General features: G+C 40.2%; 1 protein-coding gene across 1 annotated transcript in view; it reads right to left on the bottom strand.

The window, feature by feature from the left end:
* Positions 1 to 21,278, bottom strand: part of LOC128662556 (uncharacterized) — a 156,314-nt gene that overhangs the window by 9,426 nt on the left and 125,610 nt on the right. Inside the window, exon 7 of the mRNA XM_053716350.1 lies at positions 12,844 to 12,930. Coding sequence (XP_053572325.1) covers positions 12,844 to 12,930 — 87 coding nt within the window. The remainder of the gene's footprint in view (positions 1 to 12,843; positions 12,931 to 21,278) is intronic.

Here is a 21,278-nt window from a genome sequence, read left to right on the forward strand (position 1 = left end):
TGATTTTTTCTGTAGTGAAGCAGCCCCCAGGCAGGCCCCCCGCACGCTCCCGGCATCCAGCGTGCACAGTGTACATAGAGGAACCGGATGCCGGGTAGCGATGGGCCGCCCACCTGCCAATGCACCCACCAACGATAATCGTTCACCACCATCACTACTGGTGCAGAGAGGGCCACAAAGTGGCTCTCTCTGCATCGGTTTATAAAAAATTGGTATTGCAGGATGCCTCAATATAGAGGCATCACTGCAATACCATAAAAGCGTCTGGAAGCAATCAGGATCGCTTCCACCGCTTGAAAGGCCAGAGGACATGCCAGGAACGTCCTTGGTCGGTAAGGGTGTTATTTTGTAGGACGTTCCTGGCACGTCCTTGGTCCTTAAGGGGTTAAATATTTTCTATTTATATTGTCTGCAGTGTAGGATCACCCCTTTCCCACCAACCTCCCTAACCCCCCAAACAGCTCTCTAACCCTCCCCCTCTAACTATTGCCTACCATCAAGGTACTGGCAGCTGTCTTCTAGTACCTACCTATAAATCCCTTTTTATACAAGTTTTTAATAAAAATAAAAAATAAACATTTTCTGTAGTGTAGTGGTTCCCCCACCTCCTGTGATCCTCAGTTAGGGACTCCTTAGCTGCCCCATCCCTCCTTTTGCCTTTATTTTCTGTAGTGTAGGGCCCCCCACTACCTCCCCATTCCGCTGCTGCAGCACCCGTCCACCTCCCGGATTCCCTCCCACACCTCCCACCGGCACCAGCAGAGGATAGTTACAGACAGTGTCACTGTGTGTAACGATCTGGCATCTGCCCTCAGAACGGCACCGATCGCGCTCTGGTTCCATATGTGGCAGATGACTGAAGCTCAGGAACTTCAGCTCTCGGCTGTAACTTAACAGCCGAGACTGCTGGAGCTTCCTGAAGCACAGGCATATATATATGTCATGCGGTACAATAGGCAAAGTACTGCAAAATGTATATATACGTCTGATTGGGTGAAGGGGTTAATATAAAACCCAAAAATGTTCTTTCAGTGCTCAGATAAAGAATACAATTTTAACAACTTTCAAATTTACTTCTATTATTAAATTTGCTTCATTCTCTTTGTATTCTTTTTTTAAAAATCATGCAATGCACTAATGGGAGCTAGCTGAACATAGGTGAGCCAATGAAAAGAGGCATTTATATGCAGCCACCAATCAGCAGCTAGATCCAGTAGTGCATTTCTGCTCTTTAGCTTACCTAGGTATACTTTTTTAGATGATACCAAGAGACTGAAGCAAATTAGATAATAGAATTAGATATTTTTGGCGACCTCCTGCACTACAGTTCGTGAAAATCCTTAGTGGCCTAGCGTGAAGCACCCCTAAGCCTTCAATTGGAGTGTGGGTAATGTTGCAAAAAACGTGTGGTGTGGTCAAAAAGGGGGCAGAGCCACTGTAGCTGCAATGGAGCTGGGGGGGGGGGGGGGGGGGGAGGCGATTTAAACTCAGCTCCAGTAGCAGCAACAGATGATAAAGACACAAAAAGAGAATTATCTGCTCTTTCACATGGTGGGGTCTCAGAACCAAACCCCATAAAAATAAAAAAGTTAAAATAGTAACGACATACGGTTTTACTGCAAATGGAAGCTTTAGGGGCATATTATAAAACAATCTGAAGATTTAGAGAAACAATAAAATGCATTTTATAGTGGACAAGAACACTATGTACAGTTTGTCTGTAAAGCCAGATAATCACTTTAACAGCGATCAACCTTGAAAAAAAGTGCCTTTTCAGCCTTCTCATCTGCAATGAAATATAAATATAACAATTGCTTATTTTCTTCTTATCTTCTTCTTATCATCCTCTTCATGGTTGATTTTTGAATTCTTAGTCTAAGCAACTAACAGAAAAAGCTTTAATTTAATTGGTTGATTGGACTAAGAATTCCAAAATTAGATAATAGAAATGTAAGGGCACCCCTATATAAAGGTGAACCTTGCATTAATTTTCAGTGTGCTGCAGTGACCACATGAAGAGGACGTCTACCTGAAGATAAGAAGAAAATGAGCATCAGATAGAAGATGGAAAAAGAGGACCACCGCCATGATAAGAGGAGTGTCATCGGGGGTGGGTGAGTAGAAACTTTGGGGTTTAGAGTTTGAATTTTTGGGGGATGTTTTTTATTTTTTTAGAATAGGGTTTTTAATTTATTTTTTTAGGGTTTTATATGTTTTTAGCCCAGAAGATTTGAAAATTTATGGCAATGCCCTACAAAATGCCCTTCTTAGGCGAATCATTTTTTTTTTGGATAGGGATTTTTTTAGATTAGTTTCTTTTTAGAATAGGGTTTTTTTGTTGTTTTTTTGGAGGGGGCAAAAAAGCTATTAATACCCTTAACATGCAAAGCCCAACAAAATGCCTTTCTCAGGGCATCTTTTTTTAGTTTAGGGTTTTATAACAGGATTTTTTTTAGTATAGGGCTTTTTTATTGGGCACAAGAGCTATGTTAACTTTATGGACACTGCCCTACCAAATGCCCTTCTAAGGGCAATGCCGATCAAATGCCCTTTTCAGGGTGATCTTTTTTATGATAGGGTTTTTATTTTAAGAATAGGGTTGTTGTTTTTTTTAAGGGGCAAAAGATCTGAAATTACTTAAGGCCGATGCCCTAGCAAATGCCCTCTTCAGGGTAATTTTTAAAATAGGTTTTTGGGGGGGTTGGGGTTACTTTTATTGTAGAATGGGGTTGTATTTTTTTTTAAAGAGCTAAATCACTTTGGGGCAATGCCGTACAAAAAGCTCTTGTAAGGGGTATTGCTGTAGTAACTTTTAGGGTTAGGGGTTTTAATTTTGGGGTGTATTTTTTTTTAAATGGGACTTTGGTTTTAGTATAGGCATAACTAGGCTTTTTATTTTCGGTAATGTGTTCTATTTTCAGTAATTTTAGTGTTTGTTATTTCATGTAAATAGGGTTGTTAGCTTAGAGGTCTGGGGGTTAGCTGTTAGGTAGTTTAGTAGTGTAGGGGTAGTTTGCATTGGGGTCTGCGCTGTGGTAGATTATGGGTTAATAGGCTAGGGGTCTAATTGCAAAGGGGATTGTAGAAGTTTAGGGGTTAATGGGTTAGGGGGCTTGTGATAGGGGTTGTGGTGGTTTAGGGGTTAATAGGTTAGGGGGTGGCTAGGTCTTTAGGTTATGGCAGATAAGGAGTTAATATTGTCGTTTTTTCCGGGGATGAGGGCTAATAAGGGGTAATAGTTTAGTGTAGCATTGCATTTATATGCAATGATAAAATGATATGCATTGTCAGGTATAATGCATATTATTTTAAGAATTTAAAATATAGTTATTTTTTATTGTTTATTTTATTATTTTAAACAAATATATAATTTAAATGTAAAATAATAAAAGAAAAAAAAAACCCACATTTTAAAATTATATACAATACTGAAAGGAACAGTCAAGTCCCCCAAAAAAACTTTCAGGATTCAGATAGAGGGGCCCATTTATCAAGCTCCGAATGGAGTTTGTGGGCCCGTGTTTCTGGCGAGTCTTCAGACTCGCCAGAAACAGCATTTATGAAGCAGCCATAACCTGTCCGCCTGCTCTGATGAGGCAGACAGGAATTGCCGGAAATCAACCCGATCGAGTACGATCGGGTTGATTGACACCCCCTGCAGGCGGCCCATTGGCTGCAAGTCTGCAGGGGGCGGCGTTGCACCAGCAGCTCTTGTGAGCTACTGGTGCAATGTTAAATGCGGAGAGCGTATTGCTCTCCGCATTCAGCGAGGTCTTGCGGACCTGATCCGCACTGTCGGATCAGGTCCGCAAGACCTTTGATAAATAGGCCCCAAAGTGTGTAATTTTAAACAACTTTCCAATTTATTTTTTATCATTAATTTTGCTTTGTTCTTTTGGTATTCTTAGTTGTAAGCTAAACCTAGGAGGTTCATATGCTAATTTCTTAGACCTTGAAGGCCGACCTCTGCATTTGACAGTTTTTCACCACTAGAGGGCGTTAGTTCATGTGTTTCATATAGATAACATTGAGCTCATGCACATGAATTTACCAAGGAGTGAGCACTGATTGGCTAAAATGCAAGTCTGTCAAAAGAAATTAAATAAGGGGGCAGTCTGCAGAGGCTTAGATACGGTAAGGTAATCACAGAGGTAAAACGTGTATTATTATAACTGTGTTGGTTATGCAAAACTGGGGAATGGGTAATTAAGGGATTATCTATTTTATAAAACAACAAAAATTCTGGTGTTGACTGTCCCTTTAATATAATATGCATGACAATGCATATCATTTTAACATTGTATATAAATGTAGCGACATAGCTCCGATAGTTATAATAGAGATGTTTTGGTCAGGTAAATTTCAGACAGGACGTAGATGTAGGTGTTTTGTGGGAGTCAGCTGGGCATTCCAGGGGGAGTAAAGGGAAGACATAATGTAGGTGTAGGTTGCCATTGGGAGTTAGCAGAAGCCGCAATCCCTATTAATTCATATGGGAAACGTCATTAGGATTGAGCTTTAATCCTATTGGCTGATCCAATCAGCCAATAGGATTTAGCTCGCATTCTATTGGCTATTCCAATCAGCCAATAGAATGCGAGCTCAATCCTATTGGCTGATTGGATCAGCCAATAGGATTCTTTCCCCTTTAATTCATACTGGCTGATAGAATTCTATCAGCCAATCGGAATGTAAGGGATGCCATCTTGGATGACGTCACTTAAAGGGAACTTCATTTTCCAGTTATGATCGGAAGAAGAGGATGCTCCGTGCCGCGCGGATGTCTTGAAGATGGACCCGCTCCGTGCCGGATGGATGAAGATAGAAGATGCCGTCTGGATGAAGACTTCTGGCCGCTTCGATGGAGAATTCTGCCCCCTTGGATGAAGACTTCTGCCAGCTTCGATGAGGACTTCTGCCCGCTTGGATGAGGATGGATGTCCGGTCTTCGAAAACTGTAAATGGATCGTCGGGGGTTAGTGTTTTTTTAAGGGTTTATTGGGTGGGTTTTATTTTTAGCTTAGGGTTTGGGCACTGTAAAAGAGCTAAATGCCCTTTTAAGGGCAATGCACATCCAAATGCCCTTTTCAGGGCAATGGTTAGCTTAGGTTTATTTAGATAGAGTTTTATTTGGGGGGTTTGGTTGGGTGGGTGGTGGATTTTACTGTTGGGGGGTTGTTTGTAATTTTTATTGGCAGGTAAAAGAACTGATTTCTTTGGGGCAATGCCCCGCAAAAGGCCCTTTTAAGGGCTATTGGCAGTTTAGTGTAGGCTAGGGGTTTTATTATTTCTTTGGGGGGGGTTTATTTTGATAAGGCTATTAGATTAGGAGTAATTTTTTTTTTTTATAATTTCGTTTTTTATTTTGTGTAATTTAGTGTTTTGTTTTGTTTTGTAATTTAGGTAATTGTATTTGATTAATTTAATTTGATTTGATTGTAATGTTAGGTTTAATTGTAAGGCAGGTTAGGTTTTATTTTACAGGTACATTTGTATTTATTTTAACTAGGTAGTACGTAAATAGCTAATAACTATTTACTAACTAGTCTAGCTAGTTAAAATAAATACAAATGTAAATGTGAAATAAAAATAAAACCTAAGCTAGCTACAATATAACTATTAGTTATTTTGTAGCTAGCTTACGTTTTTTTTTTTACAGGTAAGTTTGTATTTAATTTTAAATAGGAATTATTTGGGTAATAATTGTAAGGTTTATTTAGCTTTATTTTAATTATATTTAAGTTAGCGGGTGTTAGGGTTATGCTTATGCTTAGGGTTACGTTAGGGTTAGGGGTTAATATATTTATGTAGTGTTAGTGTGGAAGGCCAGAGGTTTAGGGGTTAATAACTTTAGTATAGTGGCGGCGACATTGGGGGCAGTAGATTAGGGGTTATTAAGTGTAGGTAGGTGGCAGCAATGTTAGGGGCAGCAGATTAGGGGTTACTAACTGTAATGTAGGTGGCAGCGATGTTAGGGACAGCAGATTAAGGGTTAATAACTTTATTTAGGTGGTGGGGATGTCGGGGGCGGCAGATTAGGGGTTAATAACTGTAATGTAGGTGGCGGCGATGTTAGGGGCAGCAGATTAGGGGTGTTTAGATGTGGTTTTTATGTTAGGTTTAAACATACATTTTTCTTTCCCCATAGACATCAATGGGGCTGCGTTACGGAGCTTTTGTTTCCGCGATTGCAGGTGTTAGGCTTCTTTTTGCCAGCTCTCCCCAATGATGTCTATGGGGAAATCGTGCACGAGCATGTCAAAGCAGCGCTTGTATTACGGTGCGGTATGGAGCTCAATGTTACCATATTGCCCGCACAAGCCTGCTTTTTACAAACTTGTAATTGCAGCGCTATAGGGAGGTGCATTAACGCCGCTTTTGTGGCGCTCGTTAATTTTCCTATAATGCTCAAAACTCGTAATCTAGCTGATTTTAACCCCCATCAGACATTTTGAAAACTAATTGTCTGCTCTTTCAAACAATGGGTCTTGGTGGTTTATAGGGTTTAAGGGATTGACTCCCTTAAGCCCTATCCACCTCTCTTAAGCCCTATGATCCTTCCTAGCACTTTCAAATTTCCGGGGCTTGCGTGGTGACATCACCAATAACCAGGATTACCTGGGTACGGAGCCCTAGACCACCAGCAATGCAGGGTAAATCAGGGGTAGGCTGCGATGAGCTCCAAAAGCACCCTTGTTTTAATATGCACTTAAGTGGTTGATACTTACAGAAAATTAATTTATTTAAGAGTAGTGAGTGTAGAAAAACAAAATGCTCTCAATGGAGCAGGACTAGGGCTGCACGATTAATCACGGATGCGGTTTTAAACCGCGATTAATTGCCGCAGTTTTAAAACCGCGAGAGTACGCAATTTAAAAAAAATAATAATCCTCAGATTGTCCTGAAAATGGAGGCGGAGAGGGAGGATGAGTGGCAGACCAGTGTGCGGCCGTGGGCGGACAGCCATTTTGGAAGAGATTGAAGAGTGTGTGGGAGTCATCTGGGAGTAGTGTGGGGTGGTCAAGCAGTGGTGTGGCGGTGGGACAGCTCAAAGTTGTGAGCAATAAAGTGAGCATTGTACAAATACTTTATAGTGAATTACTGACTTTTTTTTTTTTTAACTTCTTTTGTGGTTTGTATTTTTATGCTCCAAGAGTGCATTGGACATTGAGAAACATGTACAGTAAGATTCTGTAGTGTACTGTTAAATAAAGGGACTTTATACTATCTATGTAACCACAGCACAGGTAGCACTAGCTAATTTTATTTTAACTATTTTGTGGTTTGTATTTTTATGCTCCAAGAGTGTATTGGACATTGAGAAACATGTACAGTAAGATTCTGTAGTGTTAAATAAACGTTTTATTGAAAAATGAAGGTGTTATAGTAATTTTTAATAAAATCGTAATCGCGTTTTTTTTTAAAAAACATTGCGATTTTTTTTTCACCCATATCACCCAGCCCTAAGCAGGACCCTCTAATATCTCATTGTTTGCTTATCCCTGTTACGTATTTATTTAGTTTACCCCAGTATAGTGTTACACAATCTGTTACTGTGTTACTAATGAAGATAAAAATAATAATATCCATAATAATTATTATTACTAATCTTTGCTCAATTAAACATAAAAGGCTTACGAGTGGAGCTCTAAATGTCAATTTTAGTGATCCACGATATTAGCGATCCACTGAGTAATATCAGCGAACGCTAATGTGCACTAGTATTACGAGTAAGGTGCAATGTGAACGCAAGCTCATGTTCGCATCGCTAGGAAGCTTTGCGCTAACAAAAGCGCACTTCAACAGGCTCCGTGTGAGAGCCTTGTTCAGATGCCATCAGAGACGACATCAGAACGTCGCACAATACAGGGCGCAAGTAGTGCAGCGAAGAGCAGTATTTTTAAATATATATATATGTGTATGACTATATACATATATATTTATGTGTTAATATGTGTTTATACACATATTAACACATAAATATATATGTATATTATTATTATTATTATTATCGGTTATTTGTAGAGCGCCAACAGATTCCGCAGTGCTATAAACAAAGGGGGAGTACAACAAAACAAATATAGGGATCAAGTGGGTAGAGGGCCCTGCCAATAGTTGCACTGTTGTAGTTAGCTCTTAAGAAGGTGATCTACAAACAGCTGGACTCTTAGGCTTACATGCTAAGGGGTTCAGGGGATAGCGATGGAGGAGTGTAACTGGTATAAAGTAAGGTTAGCATAGGTTGTATGCATCCCTGAACAGTAGAGTCTTTAAAGAGCACTGGAAGCTTTCAAAATTAGGGGAAAATCTTGTGGAGCGAGACAGAGAGTTCCACAAGATGGGAGCCAGTCTGGAGAAGTCCTGTAAACGGGAGTGTGATGAGGTGACAAGAGAGGAGGAGAGTAGGAGGGGACGGGAGGGAGAGTATCTGGAGACAAGATCTGAGATATAGGGGGGAGCAGTGCAGTTGAGGGCTTTGTATGTCAGAGTGAGAATTTTGTGTTTGATCCTAGAGGCAAGAGGAAGCCAGAGAAGGGATTGGCAGAAAGATGCAGCAGAAGAAGAGCGACGTGTAAGGAAGATGAGTCTGGCAGAGGCATTTATTATGGATTGTAAAGGAGCTAGGCAGCAGTTGGGGAGACCAGAGAGGATAGAGTTGCAGTAATCGAGGCGGGAAAGAATGAGAGAGTGGATTAAAATCTTAGTTGTGTCTTGTGTAAGGAAGTGTCGAATTTTCAAGATTTTTTTAAGGTGGATGCGGCAGGCTTTAGCCAAGGACTGAATGTGAGGAGTGAAAGAAAGATCTGAGTCAAATGTGACCCCGAGACATCGGGCATGCGGGGTAGGGGTAATGATGGAGTTGTCGACAGTTATAGAGATATTGGGGGTGGAGATTTTGGAAGAAGGGGGGAAAATGAGGAGCTCAGTTTTGGAGAGATTTAGCTTGAGGTAGTGAGAGGACATCCAGGAAGAGATGTGAGAAAGACAGTTAGTGACACGGGTTAGCAAGGAAAGAGATAGGTCTGGTGCAGAGAAGTAGATTTGGGTGTCATCGGCATACAAATGATATTGGAAACCGTGGGACTTTATTAGGGAACCTAGTGATGACGTGTAGATTGAGAAGAGAAGGGGACCGAGGACAGAGCCTTGCGGTACTCCGACAGAAAGTGGTGACGGGGCAGAGGAGGCCCGAGAGAAGGCTACACTAAAGGTATGTTTTGACAGGTAGGAAGAGAGCCACGAAAGGGCTGTGTCACAGATGCAGAAGGATTGGAGAGTTTGGAGCAAAAGAGGGTGGTCAACATTGTCAACGGCTGTTTGTGAAGGTTGAGAGAGTGCATCGATAGCTAAAGATCAGGTCAAGAGAGTGACCGTCTTTGTGAGTGGGAGAATCAGTCCATTGTGACAGACCGAAAGAGGAAGTGAGTTGCTTTGCAGATGAGGCAGTGAGATTGTCAAGTGGGATGTTGAAGTCGCCAAGAATGAGCGTATATATTCATAAACATATAGATTTACTGGGAACACATAGTTTTCATAGACCACAATGTAAAGGTGCATTTCAGTGCTGTTTTTTCTCTAAAACCCCACTCTTACCAACTTTATACCCCCAAAACTGCCTAGTGCAGTTGTTTTTTTATTTAAATAAAAACTATAATGCCCTCTTTTTTGAGGGCATTTGGGACACTTTTAAAAAATTAACCAGAGATTGGATCTCTGGTTAATTTTCTGAGCACTAATTGCTACCGTGAGTTTGTGGTAGAAATAATCAGCCACTTGTAATGGCTGGTTAATTATCACACACCCGCAAACGGGCAAAGCGCCCGATAATTTAGTGCTCCACTCGTAATCTAGCCCAAATTGTTAAATATAACTCATAATTCTCTTTTTATTTAATTGAACTGCAGAATCTTTGCTTTCTATTTAGCAATACAGAGAAGACTACGGGGGAGATTTAATAAGCAGCGGATGCTGCTTTCTCAGCAGCGTATGTTCTTGGCATTTAGCAATGTCGGGCGGACATGATTCACTACATCGAATCATTTCCGCCCAACATTTGATAAATTGACCTCTACACATCTTCTAATATTATTTATTAAAGTGAAGGTCAATTTCGATTAATTAGTGCTTGGTTTTTAATAATCCTATTAAAACAAGGGCACTTTAATTTATCAAAATTGACATTTAACTCGTTTTATTCCTGATAGCCACTGCAACACTTCCTCTGCCCATCGCAAGCCCTCTTCGCGGGTCCAAAATTACGAATCCAGCTTCCTCCAATCATGGCGTTGCCTCAGGCCATGATTCTCCCAGGGGGGGAAGCTGTGATTGGAGGAAGCCAGATTCATCATTTTTGACATATGAAGAGGCTTCCGATGCTCGGGGGAATCGCTGGAGCGGCTGTCAAGATTAAAAAGTAAGTTTTTGAAGAAAACAAGTGAAATGTCAATTTTGATTAATTATAGTACCCTTGTTTTAAAATAAAAACTGGGCACTAATTCATCAAAATTGACCTTCACTTTAATTCTATCACGCCTAGATTTAGAGTTTTGCGGCCAAAGGGGTGCGTTAGCTACACGTGCTTTTTTTCCCCCGCACCTTTTAAATACCGCTGGTATTTAGAGTTTACAGAATGGCAGGGTTTTCAGTGCGTTAGGCTCCAAAAAGGGAGCGTAGAGCATAATTTAACGCCACTGTAACTCTAGATACCAGCGGTGCTTACGGACGCGGCCAGCCTCAAAAACGTGCTCGTGCACGATTCCCCTATCAGATCTGATCCAATCAGCCAATCAGATTGAGCTCGCATTCTATTGGCTGATCGGAACAGCCAATAGAATGCGAGCTCAATCTGATTGGCTGATTGGATCAGCCAATCGGATTGAACTTGATTCTGATTGGCTGATTCCATCAGCCAATCAGAATTTTCCTACCTTAATTCCGATTGGCTGATAGAATCCTATCAGCCAATCGGAATTCGAGGGACGCCATCTTGGATGACGTCCCTTAAAGGAACCGTCATTCGTCGGGAAGTCGTCGGAAGAAGAAGATGGGTCCGCGGTGGAGGTCTTCAAGATGGAGCCGGTCGTCATCGGATGAAGATAGAAGATGCCGCTTGGATCAAGATGGTTGCCGGTCCGGATCGCATCTTCTTCCCGGATAGGATGAAGACTTTGGAGCCTCTTCTGGACCTCTTCAGCCGCCGGATGATGGATCGCCAGCCCCCGCTTGGGTTGGATGAAGATTTTGGAGCCAGGACCGATCGGTGATACCCGGCGAGGTGAAGATAAGGTAGGAAGATCTTCAGGGGCTTAGTGTTAGGTTTATTTAAGGGGGGTTTGGGTTAGATTAGGGGTATGTGGGTGGTGGGTTTTAATGTTGGGGGGGGGGTATTGTATGTTTTTTTACAGGCAAAAGAGCTGAATTTTTTGGGGCATGCCCCGCAAATGGCCCTTTTCAGGTGTGGTAAGGTAAAAGAGCTTTGAACTTTTTTAATTTAGAATAGGGTAGGGCATTTTTTTATTTTGGGGGGCTTTGTTATTTTATTAGGGGGCTTAGAGTAGGTGTAATTAGTTTAAAATTGTTGTAAGATTTTTCTTATGTTTGTAAATATTTTTTTATTTTTTGTAACTTAGTTCTTTTTTATTTTTTGTACTTTAGTTAGTTTTTTTAAATGTATTTATTTGTAGGTATTGTATTTAATTTATTGATAGTGTAGTGTTAGGTTTAATTGTAGGTAATTGTAGGTATTTTATTTAATTTATTTATTGATAGTGTAGTGTTAGGTTTAATTGTAACTTAGGTTAGGATTTATTTTACAGGTAATTTTGTTATTATTTTAACTAGGTAACTATTAAATAGTTATTAACTATTTAATAGCTATTGTACCTGGTTAAAATAATTACAAAGTTGCCTGTAAAATAAATATAAATCCTAAAATAGCTACAATATAATTATTCGTTATATTGTAGCTATATTAGGGTTTATTTTACAGGTAAGTATTTAGCTTTAAATAGGAATAAGTTATTTAATAAGAGTTAATTTATTTCGTTAGAATAAAATTATATTTAACTTAGGGGGTTGTTAGGGTTAGGGTTAGAATTAGCTTTAGGGGTTAAAAAATTTATTAGAATAGCGGTGAGCTCCGGTCGGCAGATTAGGGGTTAATAAGTGTAGGTAGGTGGCGGCGACGTTGTGGGGGGCAGATTAGAGGTTAATAAATATAATATAGGGGTCGGCGGTGTTAGGGGCAGCAGATTAGGGGTACATAAGGATAACGTAGGTGGCGGTCGGCAGATTAGGGGTTAAAAAAATGTAATAGAGTGGCGGCGATGTGGGGGGGGCCTCGGTTTAGGGGTACATAGGTAGTTTATGGGTGTTAGTGTACTTTAGAGCACAGTAGTTAAGAGCTTTATGAACCGGCGTTAGCCCAAAAAGCTCTTAACTACTGACTTTTTTCTGCGGCTGGAGTTTGGTCGTTAGATTTCTAACACTCACTTCAGCCATGACTCTAAATACCGGCGTTAGAAAGATCCCATTGAAAAGATAGGATACGCAATTGACGTAAGGGGATCTGCGGTATGGAAAAGTCGCGGCTGGAAAGTGAGCGTTAGACCCTTTAATCACTGACTCCAAATACCAGAGGGCGTTGAAAACCAGCGTTAGGAGCCTCTAACGCTGGTTTTCACGGCTACCGCCCAACTCTAAATCTAGGCGTAAGAAACTTTCAAATTTCCCATCATGAGCAGCTCATGTAAATAAGCTTCAATAAATCTGGTGATATTAAAGAGAAATAAAAAGTCTTTAGTAGCAGCTATGTTTGTAGCACTCGCACACAATGTTACTTACTCAGCACATTTTATTTTACATGTTTGATCCTCTAGAGCATTTCTCACAGTTCTTCCAGACTTCCAAGTTAATTTATTTGAAATCAACCTTAAATGACAAAAGTAACTGAATTAGCATCTGTATTTAACTTAATGAATATAACTGCACAAGCAAATCATTTTGTAACATTACAGACATTTGTGCATATGGCATAAAGACCATCCTCAGTTCTGATAACTCTCTGATTGACATTTGGATTCTGTTCATATTATGTTCGCATTACAGTTAATATAGGCACCATATACTTCTGATTTTATTATTTGTTTACGAGTTAGGGCTAAAAGGGGTAATAAAACTGTGTGTTTATACGCGAGTATTAAATCCACACATACACGTGATCTGTCACTTAGCTGAGACAATGTAAGAATAGCAAATACTGAATAAGAGCATGGCATCAACAAGAGACTTACATTTTAGATTTATTACATTTTTGACATATATGACTGTTAACTTGTATATAAAGTGTGAACTGCAAGAACATAACTGTGAGTGTAAGCTCTTTTTGTTAAGTAGCAACATCATACTACTAAGCCCATATGAGGAAATGGGGTTAGCTGAAAGGGTTAAGTTTCTGTTGGAGTCATTCCTTGAGTGCCCATTATTAGAAGGTGGAGTTAGTGCATTTATTTTAACCTATTAGCATACATTTAGGTGTTTTTAAGGACCTGTAGGATAGACACACACCAGGCTATGATTACGGCAATCTGCCGAAACGCGTAAGCCTGTGTGCTGCGCTCTCCCCTAACATTTGTGGCAAGCTGTCACTGTTCTTTGTTATGCAATTTTTAAATCTTTTTGAATAAAGTATCCAGTTTTTACAAGGAGTGTGGTATTGTATCTCTTTTTTCTTGTAAAACACAAAAAGGGACATGAAACCCAAATATTTTCTTTTATAATTACAATAGAGAATATAATTTAAAAACAAGTTTCCAATGTATTTATTTTATCAAATTTGCATCATTATCGTGTTATTCTTTGTTGAAGAGATATTTATGATAGGTAGCGTGCATATGTCTGGAGAACTATATAACAGGAATCTAGTGTTCTTGCGCTAATGTAGAACATTGTTGCAAACCTGTTACCAAAACATGCACACTCCTGAGCTTACCTTCCTGATTTTCAACAAAGGATAACAAGAAAATTAAGAAAATGTTATTCTCTCTGAATCTTGAAAAAGAGAGAGAGAGAGAGAGAGAAAGAAAGAGAGTAGAATGAGCTGTGATCCTTGAAGGAGGCTATTGACCCACTTCAATATATATCATACAAATCAATCTGCGTAGCCAAAAAAAAAAGAGTAACCACAGAGGCCTTCTGACCCCTGCACTTACCACAATACAAAATGAACAAGGATGTTGATCTCTGTGGATGGGAATGTGAAGGTATGCGTCTTTCTTATCTATAGTGGTCATATACTGCCCCTCCTGAACTATGCATAAAAAACAGACGGCTAGATTACGAGTTTTGCGCTAACAGGGGCTAACGTGCAGTTTATGCTCACCGCTCACTTACATACAGCGCTGGTATTATGAGTTTTTCCAAACCCGGCGTTAACAGACAAAAAGTGACTGTGGAGCAAAATTTTGCTCCACATCTCACTCCAATACCAGCGCTGCTTTAGTGAGCGGTGAGCTGGCTGTACGTGCTTGTGCACAATTTCCCCATAGGAATCAACGGGGAGAGCCGGCTGAAAAAAAGTCTAACACCTGCAAAAAAGCAGCGTTTAGCTCCTAACGCAGCCCCATTGATTCATATGGGGAAATAAATTTATGCCTACACCTAACACCATAACATGAACCCCTAATCTTACACTTATTAACCCCTAATCTGCCGTCACTGACACCTGCATTATATTTATTAACCCCTAATCTGCCGCTCCGGACACTGCCGCCACCTACATTATACTTATGAACCCCTAATCTGCTGTCCCCAACATCGCCGACACCTACATTATATTTATTAACCCCTAATCTTCCGCCCCAATGTCGCCGCAACCTACCTACACTTATTAACCCCTAATCTGCCGCCCCCAACGTCGCCGCAACTATAATAAACATATTAACCCCTAAACAGCCGCACTCCTGCCTTGCAAACATTAGTTAAATATTATTAACCCCTAATCTGCCATCCCTAACATCGCCGCCACCTACCTACATTTATTAACCCCTAATCTGCCGCCCCCAACGTCGCTGCTACTATATTAAAGTTATTAACCCCTAAATCTAAGTCTAACCCTAACCCTAACACCCCATAACTTAAATAGAATTAAAAGAAATCTAACTAAAAATTCCTATCATTAACTAAATTATTACTATTTAAAACTAAATACTTACCTGTAAAATAAACCCTTAGCTAGCTACAATATAACTAATAGTTACATTGTATCTAGCTTAGGGTTTATTTTTATTTTACAGGCACGTTTGTATTTATTTTAACTAGGTAGAATAGTTATTAAATAGTTATTAACTATTTAATAACTACCTAGCTAAAATAAATACAAAAGTACCTGTAAAATAAAACCTAACCTAAGTTACACTAACAACTAACACTACACTATAATTAAATAAATTACCTAAATTAAATACAATTAAATAAATTAAATTAGCTAAAGTACAAAAACAAACACTAAATTACAGAAAATAATAAACAAATGACAGATATGTAAACTAATTACACCTAATCTAATAGCCCTATCCAAATAAAAAAAAAACAAATAAAAAAAACTAATATAAATACAAATAAAAAAGCCCCCCCAAAATAAAAAAAAACCCTAGCCTACACTAAACTACCAATAGCCCTTAAAAGGGCCTTTTGCAGGGCATTGCCCCAAAGAAATCAGCTCTTTTACCTGAAAAAAAAATACAAACAACCCCCCAACAGTAAAACCCACCACCCACACAACCAAACCCCCAAATAAAATACTATCTAAAAAAACTAAGCTCCCCATTGCCCTGAAAAGGGCATTTGGATGGGCATTGCCCTTAAAAGGGCAGTTAGCTCTTTAGAATTCTATCAGCCAATCGGAATTAAGGTAGAAAAAATCCTATTGGCTGATGCAATCAGCCAATAGGATTGAAGTTCAATCCTATTGGCTGATTGGATCAGCCAATAGGATTGAGCTTGCATTCTATTGGCTGATTGGAATAGCCAATAGAATGCAAGCTCAATCCTATTGGCTGATTGGATCAGCCAATAGGATTGAACTTCAATCCTATTGGCTGATTGCATCAGCCAATAGGATTTTTTCTACCTTAATTCCGATTGGCTGATAGAATTCTATCAGCCAATCGGAATCTAAAGGACGCCATCTTGGGTGACATCACTTAAAGGTACCTTCATTCATCTTTAGTCGTCGGATGAATAGGATGCACCGCGTCGGATGTCTTGAAGATGGAACCGCTCCACGCCGGATGGATGAAAATAGAAGATGCCTTCTGGATGAAGATTTCTGCCCGTCTGGAGGACCACTTTGCCCGGCTTGGATGAAGACTTCTCCTGGTAAGTCGATCTTCAGGGGGTTAGTGTTAGTTTTTTTTAAGGGTGTATTGGGTGGGTTTTTATTTTTAGGTTAGGGTTTGGGCCGCAAAAGAGCTAACTGCCCTTTTAAGGGAAATGCCCATCCAAATGCCCTTTCCAGGGCAATGGGGAGCTTAGGTTTTTTTAGATAGTATTTTATTTGGGGGTTTGGTTGTGTGGGTGGTGGGTTTTACTGTTGAGGGGGTTGTTTGTATTTTTTTTTACAGGTAAAAGAGCTGATTTCTTTGGGGCAATGCCCTGTAAAAGGCCCTTTTAAGGGCTATTGGTAGTTTAGTTTAGGCTAGGTTTTTTTTTATTTTGGGGGGGCTTTTTTATTTGCATAGGGCTATTAGATTAGGTGTAATTAGTTTAAAAATCTGTAATTTGTTTATTATTTTCTGTAATTTAGTGTTTTGTATAATAATAATAATATAGTAATAGAAATTGTATATTGTATATATAATTGTATAAATTGTATATATTTTTCATTTTTTAGGTTATGAATGTAACATATGATATATCATCTACTACTAATTTATATGGTCCAGATTTTGATATTTAGAATGTGAAATTGGCTCAATTGAGGTGACTTTACCTATGTATTTATATCATGTACTGTTGCTTTATATATATATGATGTATTATTTACCACTAGTGTATATGATCCAGATTTTAGAATTTAGAATGTGAAATTGACTCAGTTAGGATAACTTTACCTATGTATTTATATCATGTACTGTTGCTTAAATTTAAATGTACATTTTTTCTGTCACATCTTTCTGTTATGTGGAGAGTTACTCTGTGATGTCAAAGTAGGAGGAGTGTAGAGTGCTATTTAAGTCAGCCACATCTGTTACAATTTATGCATGATTAAGGACTTGTGAGTCCGAAACGTTGCTGTTTTTTATCTTGTTGCACTTCCAATAAATTAGAAACTATTTCAAGTGGTGCTGCTGCCTATGTTTTTTATGTATATGTTTGGGTCTTTGGTGTGAGGCCTGGCAGTGAGCACACTACACTGGTGCTTGATTACTTTGGACTTCCTCCTGAACTATGGCAAGGATAGAGCTGATAGTTTCCATCTTGAACGAGGGGAATCTCAGAAATGTGTTTAGACATTTCAGATCTTGGATAAGCCAAAAGGTTCCCTCCTTTTTGTGAACTATGAATAGATTTGTATAAAATCCTTGTCCCCGTTTTGATCTGGGAACTGGGACAATCACCCCCATGGATACAAGGTCCTCTACCCAAACCAGGAAAGTCATTCTCTTCTCTGGGTTTCCTGAAAGTCTGGAAAGCAGGAATATGCCCCGTGGAGGACGAGACCAAAAACCTATTCAGTATCCCTGCGAGATGACATCCAGAACCCAAGGGTCCTGTACTTTCTTAAACCAGGCTTCCTGAAAGAGAGAGTCTGCCCCCTCCACGACCCAATCCTGAGCCTGGGGCCTCCCCTTCATGCAGATTTGTTGTCTAGAGTAGACTTCTTGGGCGGTTTTCTCTTACACCAAGACTGATTAGGTTTCCAGGTATTTCTTGGTTGGTCCGGCTTAGAAGAGGCAGGGTTCCTCTGGTTCTTGTTTTCTCAATCCGACACATATCGATGCTTACGTCATTACAGATGTTCCGAATACAAATTCGGCACTATCTGACACCTTTTGCAAGTTATCAAATTTCTAACAGGTACGATCAGCGTACCTGGTTTTTAATCCGCCACCCTGGAGGCCGCGGATTCCATAGGAATCAATGGGAGTCTGAAAGCAGCGAAAGCTTATGTTCGATGGTGCCCGATATCCCATTGATTTCTATGGTAGAAAACCAGTAAAGTTTACACCTAACACCCTAACATAAGCCCTGAGTCTAAACACCCCAATCTACAGCCCCAACATCGCCGCCACCTAAATAAAATATTAATAAAATAACCTCATCCCTATCTTATAATAAATTAAAACATTCCTGTAGAATTAAAATAAACTATATTAAACTATTAATTAACCTACCATAACTATTAAACTACAATTACATTAAACTAACAATTAAATTAACTATTTTACATATTTAAAAACCTAACCCTACTCAAATTATATAAATATACTATTAAAAATTACAAAATTACAAAAAAATAAAAACTAAGTTACAAAAAAACAAAAACAGTATCAAACACAGTATCAAAAATAAAAAAGAATTACACCTAATCTAATAGCCCTATAAAATAAAAAAGCCCACCCAAAATAAAAAAAACCCTAGCCTTCACTAAACTTACATAGGTTAATTTAGTTTATGGCGATGTGGGGGGCTGGTGGTTTAGGGGTTAATAGGTTTAGTTAATGGTAGTGATTTTGGAGGCCAGGGATTTAGGGTTAATAATTGTATTACAGTTGCGGCGGGGTCCGGGAGCGGCGGGATAGGGGTTAATATATTTTATTTAGTTGCGGTGGTCTCTTGGAGCGGTGGGATAGGGGTTAATATATTTATTTAGTTGCGGTGGGCTCCGGGAGCGGCGGGATAGGGGTTACACATTTTAGTATAGTGGCGGTGTTTAGTGACAGGGTATAAATAAAGTTGGTAAAAAGCCGAAAAGCAGCGAGATCGATGACTGCTAGTTAACAACAGTCCGCTGCTCATCGTACTGTACTTGGTGCGCTGCTTTTTGCCGGCTTTTTTGATACATATGTAGAGCGTATTGAGATACGCGGCCGCGATGTTAGGTGAGCGTATTGGTGCCAGCGAATGCATCAAAGTTGATGCTTTGATAAATAGGCCTCCTTATCCGGTTTTGGATATCCTCTAAAGAAGTCTCCACTAAAATAATCTCAGATAGAGAATCCCACCAGACAGTGGCAGCACCAGCGACCGCCGTGATACCTGCTGCAGGCTGAAACGGCAAACCCATCTGACTAAATATTCTTTTTAATAACTTTCCAACTTTCTGTCCTTAGGATCTCTGAAGGATGTACTATCCTCTAGGGGAATAGTGGTATGCTTAGCCAAAGTAGAAATAGTACCATTCACCTTCGGAACCATATTCCACATTTCCAAGTGAGAATTCGGAACAGGAAACATCTTCTTAAAGTTTGGAGATGGAGAGAAAGGCACTCCTGGTTTCTCCCATTCCTTGGATCTACTATCCGCCATGAGGGAAGGGACTTTGAATACCTCAGGAATCTTAACCTTAGTCTGATAAACCATGTCCAACTTTTGCACCCATTGCTCCTCAACAGGCTTCATCTCAGGAACATCTAAGGTAGATAAAACCTCCTTAAAAAGAAATTTAAGCTGTTTAAGTATGAACCTAAAATTAATTTCTTCAGATTCCACGACTTTTTCCTTGGAGGAGTCAGAGGAAGAACGTTCCCCCTCTGAAGCTACTGAGGAATTCTCATCATCAGAACATTACCCTAGGCTTACCAGCAAAGTTTCCAGAGAACTACTGGTCACAACATCAGAGACGCCATGTTTCACCTTTCTTTTTCATTTTCCCTGTCACAGGCATAGCACTCAACGCAGCAGCAACTGCAGACTGTAACTCGCTGCAAAAGCTATAGGAAGAGGTACGGTCCCAGAAAATGAACTGGAGCTGCACCACAGGGCACTGCCTGTGAAGGGTCTAGGGAAGGCGCTTGAGGTAAAAATACTGGCAGATCAATGGCTGCAGAGTCCTGCAAGAACACAGACTCTAAAGAGTTATCCTGGGAATCTGAGAGCAATGTAGAGGCTTTAGTACAAGGGACATTAGAATGAGTCTGTAGTACAGAGGCTAAACAAGTAGCGCACAACTTAGTAAGGGGCCAGACTATGTACATTTTGCAAAGCATGCATTTATTCGAATCCAGCTTAACTGGACAATTTAACTCCCCAGGGGAGAAATTTGACAGATTTGACAGAGATCAAAAGAGCGGGAGAGAGAGAGAAAAAGAGAGGGCAAGAGAGAGAGAGAGAGCAAAAGAGAGGGGGAGAGAGAGAGAGCAAAAGAGAGGGGGGAGAGAGAGAGAGCAAGCAAAAGAGAGCGTTAGAGAGAGAGCGGACAAAAGAGAAGGTGATAGAGAGAAAAAGAGAGGGAGGAGAGAGAGCAAAAGAGAGGAGAGAGAGCGCAAAAGAAAGGGGGAGAGAGAGCAAAAGAGAGGGGGAGAGAGCAAAAGAGAGGGGGGAGAGAGAGCAAAAGAAAGTGGGGAGAGAGAGCAAAAGCGAAGGCGGGAGAGAGATAAAAAAAATGGGAGAGAGAGCAAAAGAGTGGGGGGAGAGCGCAAAACAGAAGGGGGGGGAGAGAAAGCAAAAGAGGGGAGAGAGAGCAAAAGAGAGGGGTAGAGAGAGAGAGATCAAAAGAGAGGGGGGGAGAAAGAGATCAAAAGAGAGGGGGGAGATCAAAAAGAGAGGGGTAGAGAGAAACAAAAGAGAGGGCTACAGATGGTATAACGGAAGCTTTAATAAGTGCCCGAAATGCAGTTTACAAGCTGCAGATCTATTACATATGATCTGGGCCTGTCCTAAAATTCAACAGTTTTGGAGCAAAATAGAGCTTTGGCTGGTTAAGGTGCTGAAAGTAACCCCACTCAAGTTTATGGTAAAAGACATTTTCTTGACAGATAGGGAATTAGCCTTAAATGACGCCAAGATAATAAATCTGGTCATTCTTTCAGCCAGGAACTTGGGGCGCGATCCGATATGCAGCGTAGTTTGCGGCGCAAGCGAGGGAACCCCCGCCGCCCGCAGTTTCAGCTCGCAACTCGAGCTATCCTATATACGGTGCCGTCAGAGGCTAAAGTGCCGTAAGTCTGATAAACCAGCGATGTCCAGAAATCTGCGTAAGTACAAATTTCTGGAGTCGCCAGTGACTTACGGCACTTTAGAAACTGCCGGCGCCTACAAAACCTGACTAAGTTATA

This window comes from Bombina bombina, chromosome 6, assembly GCF_027579735.1.
Source record: "Bombina bombina isolate aBomBom1 chromosome 6, aBomBom1.pri, whole genome shotgun sequence".
Taxonomy (NCBI): domain Eukaryota; kingdom Metazoa; phylum Chordata; class Amphibia; order Anura; family Bombinatoridae; genus Bombina; species Bombina bombina.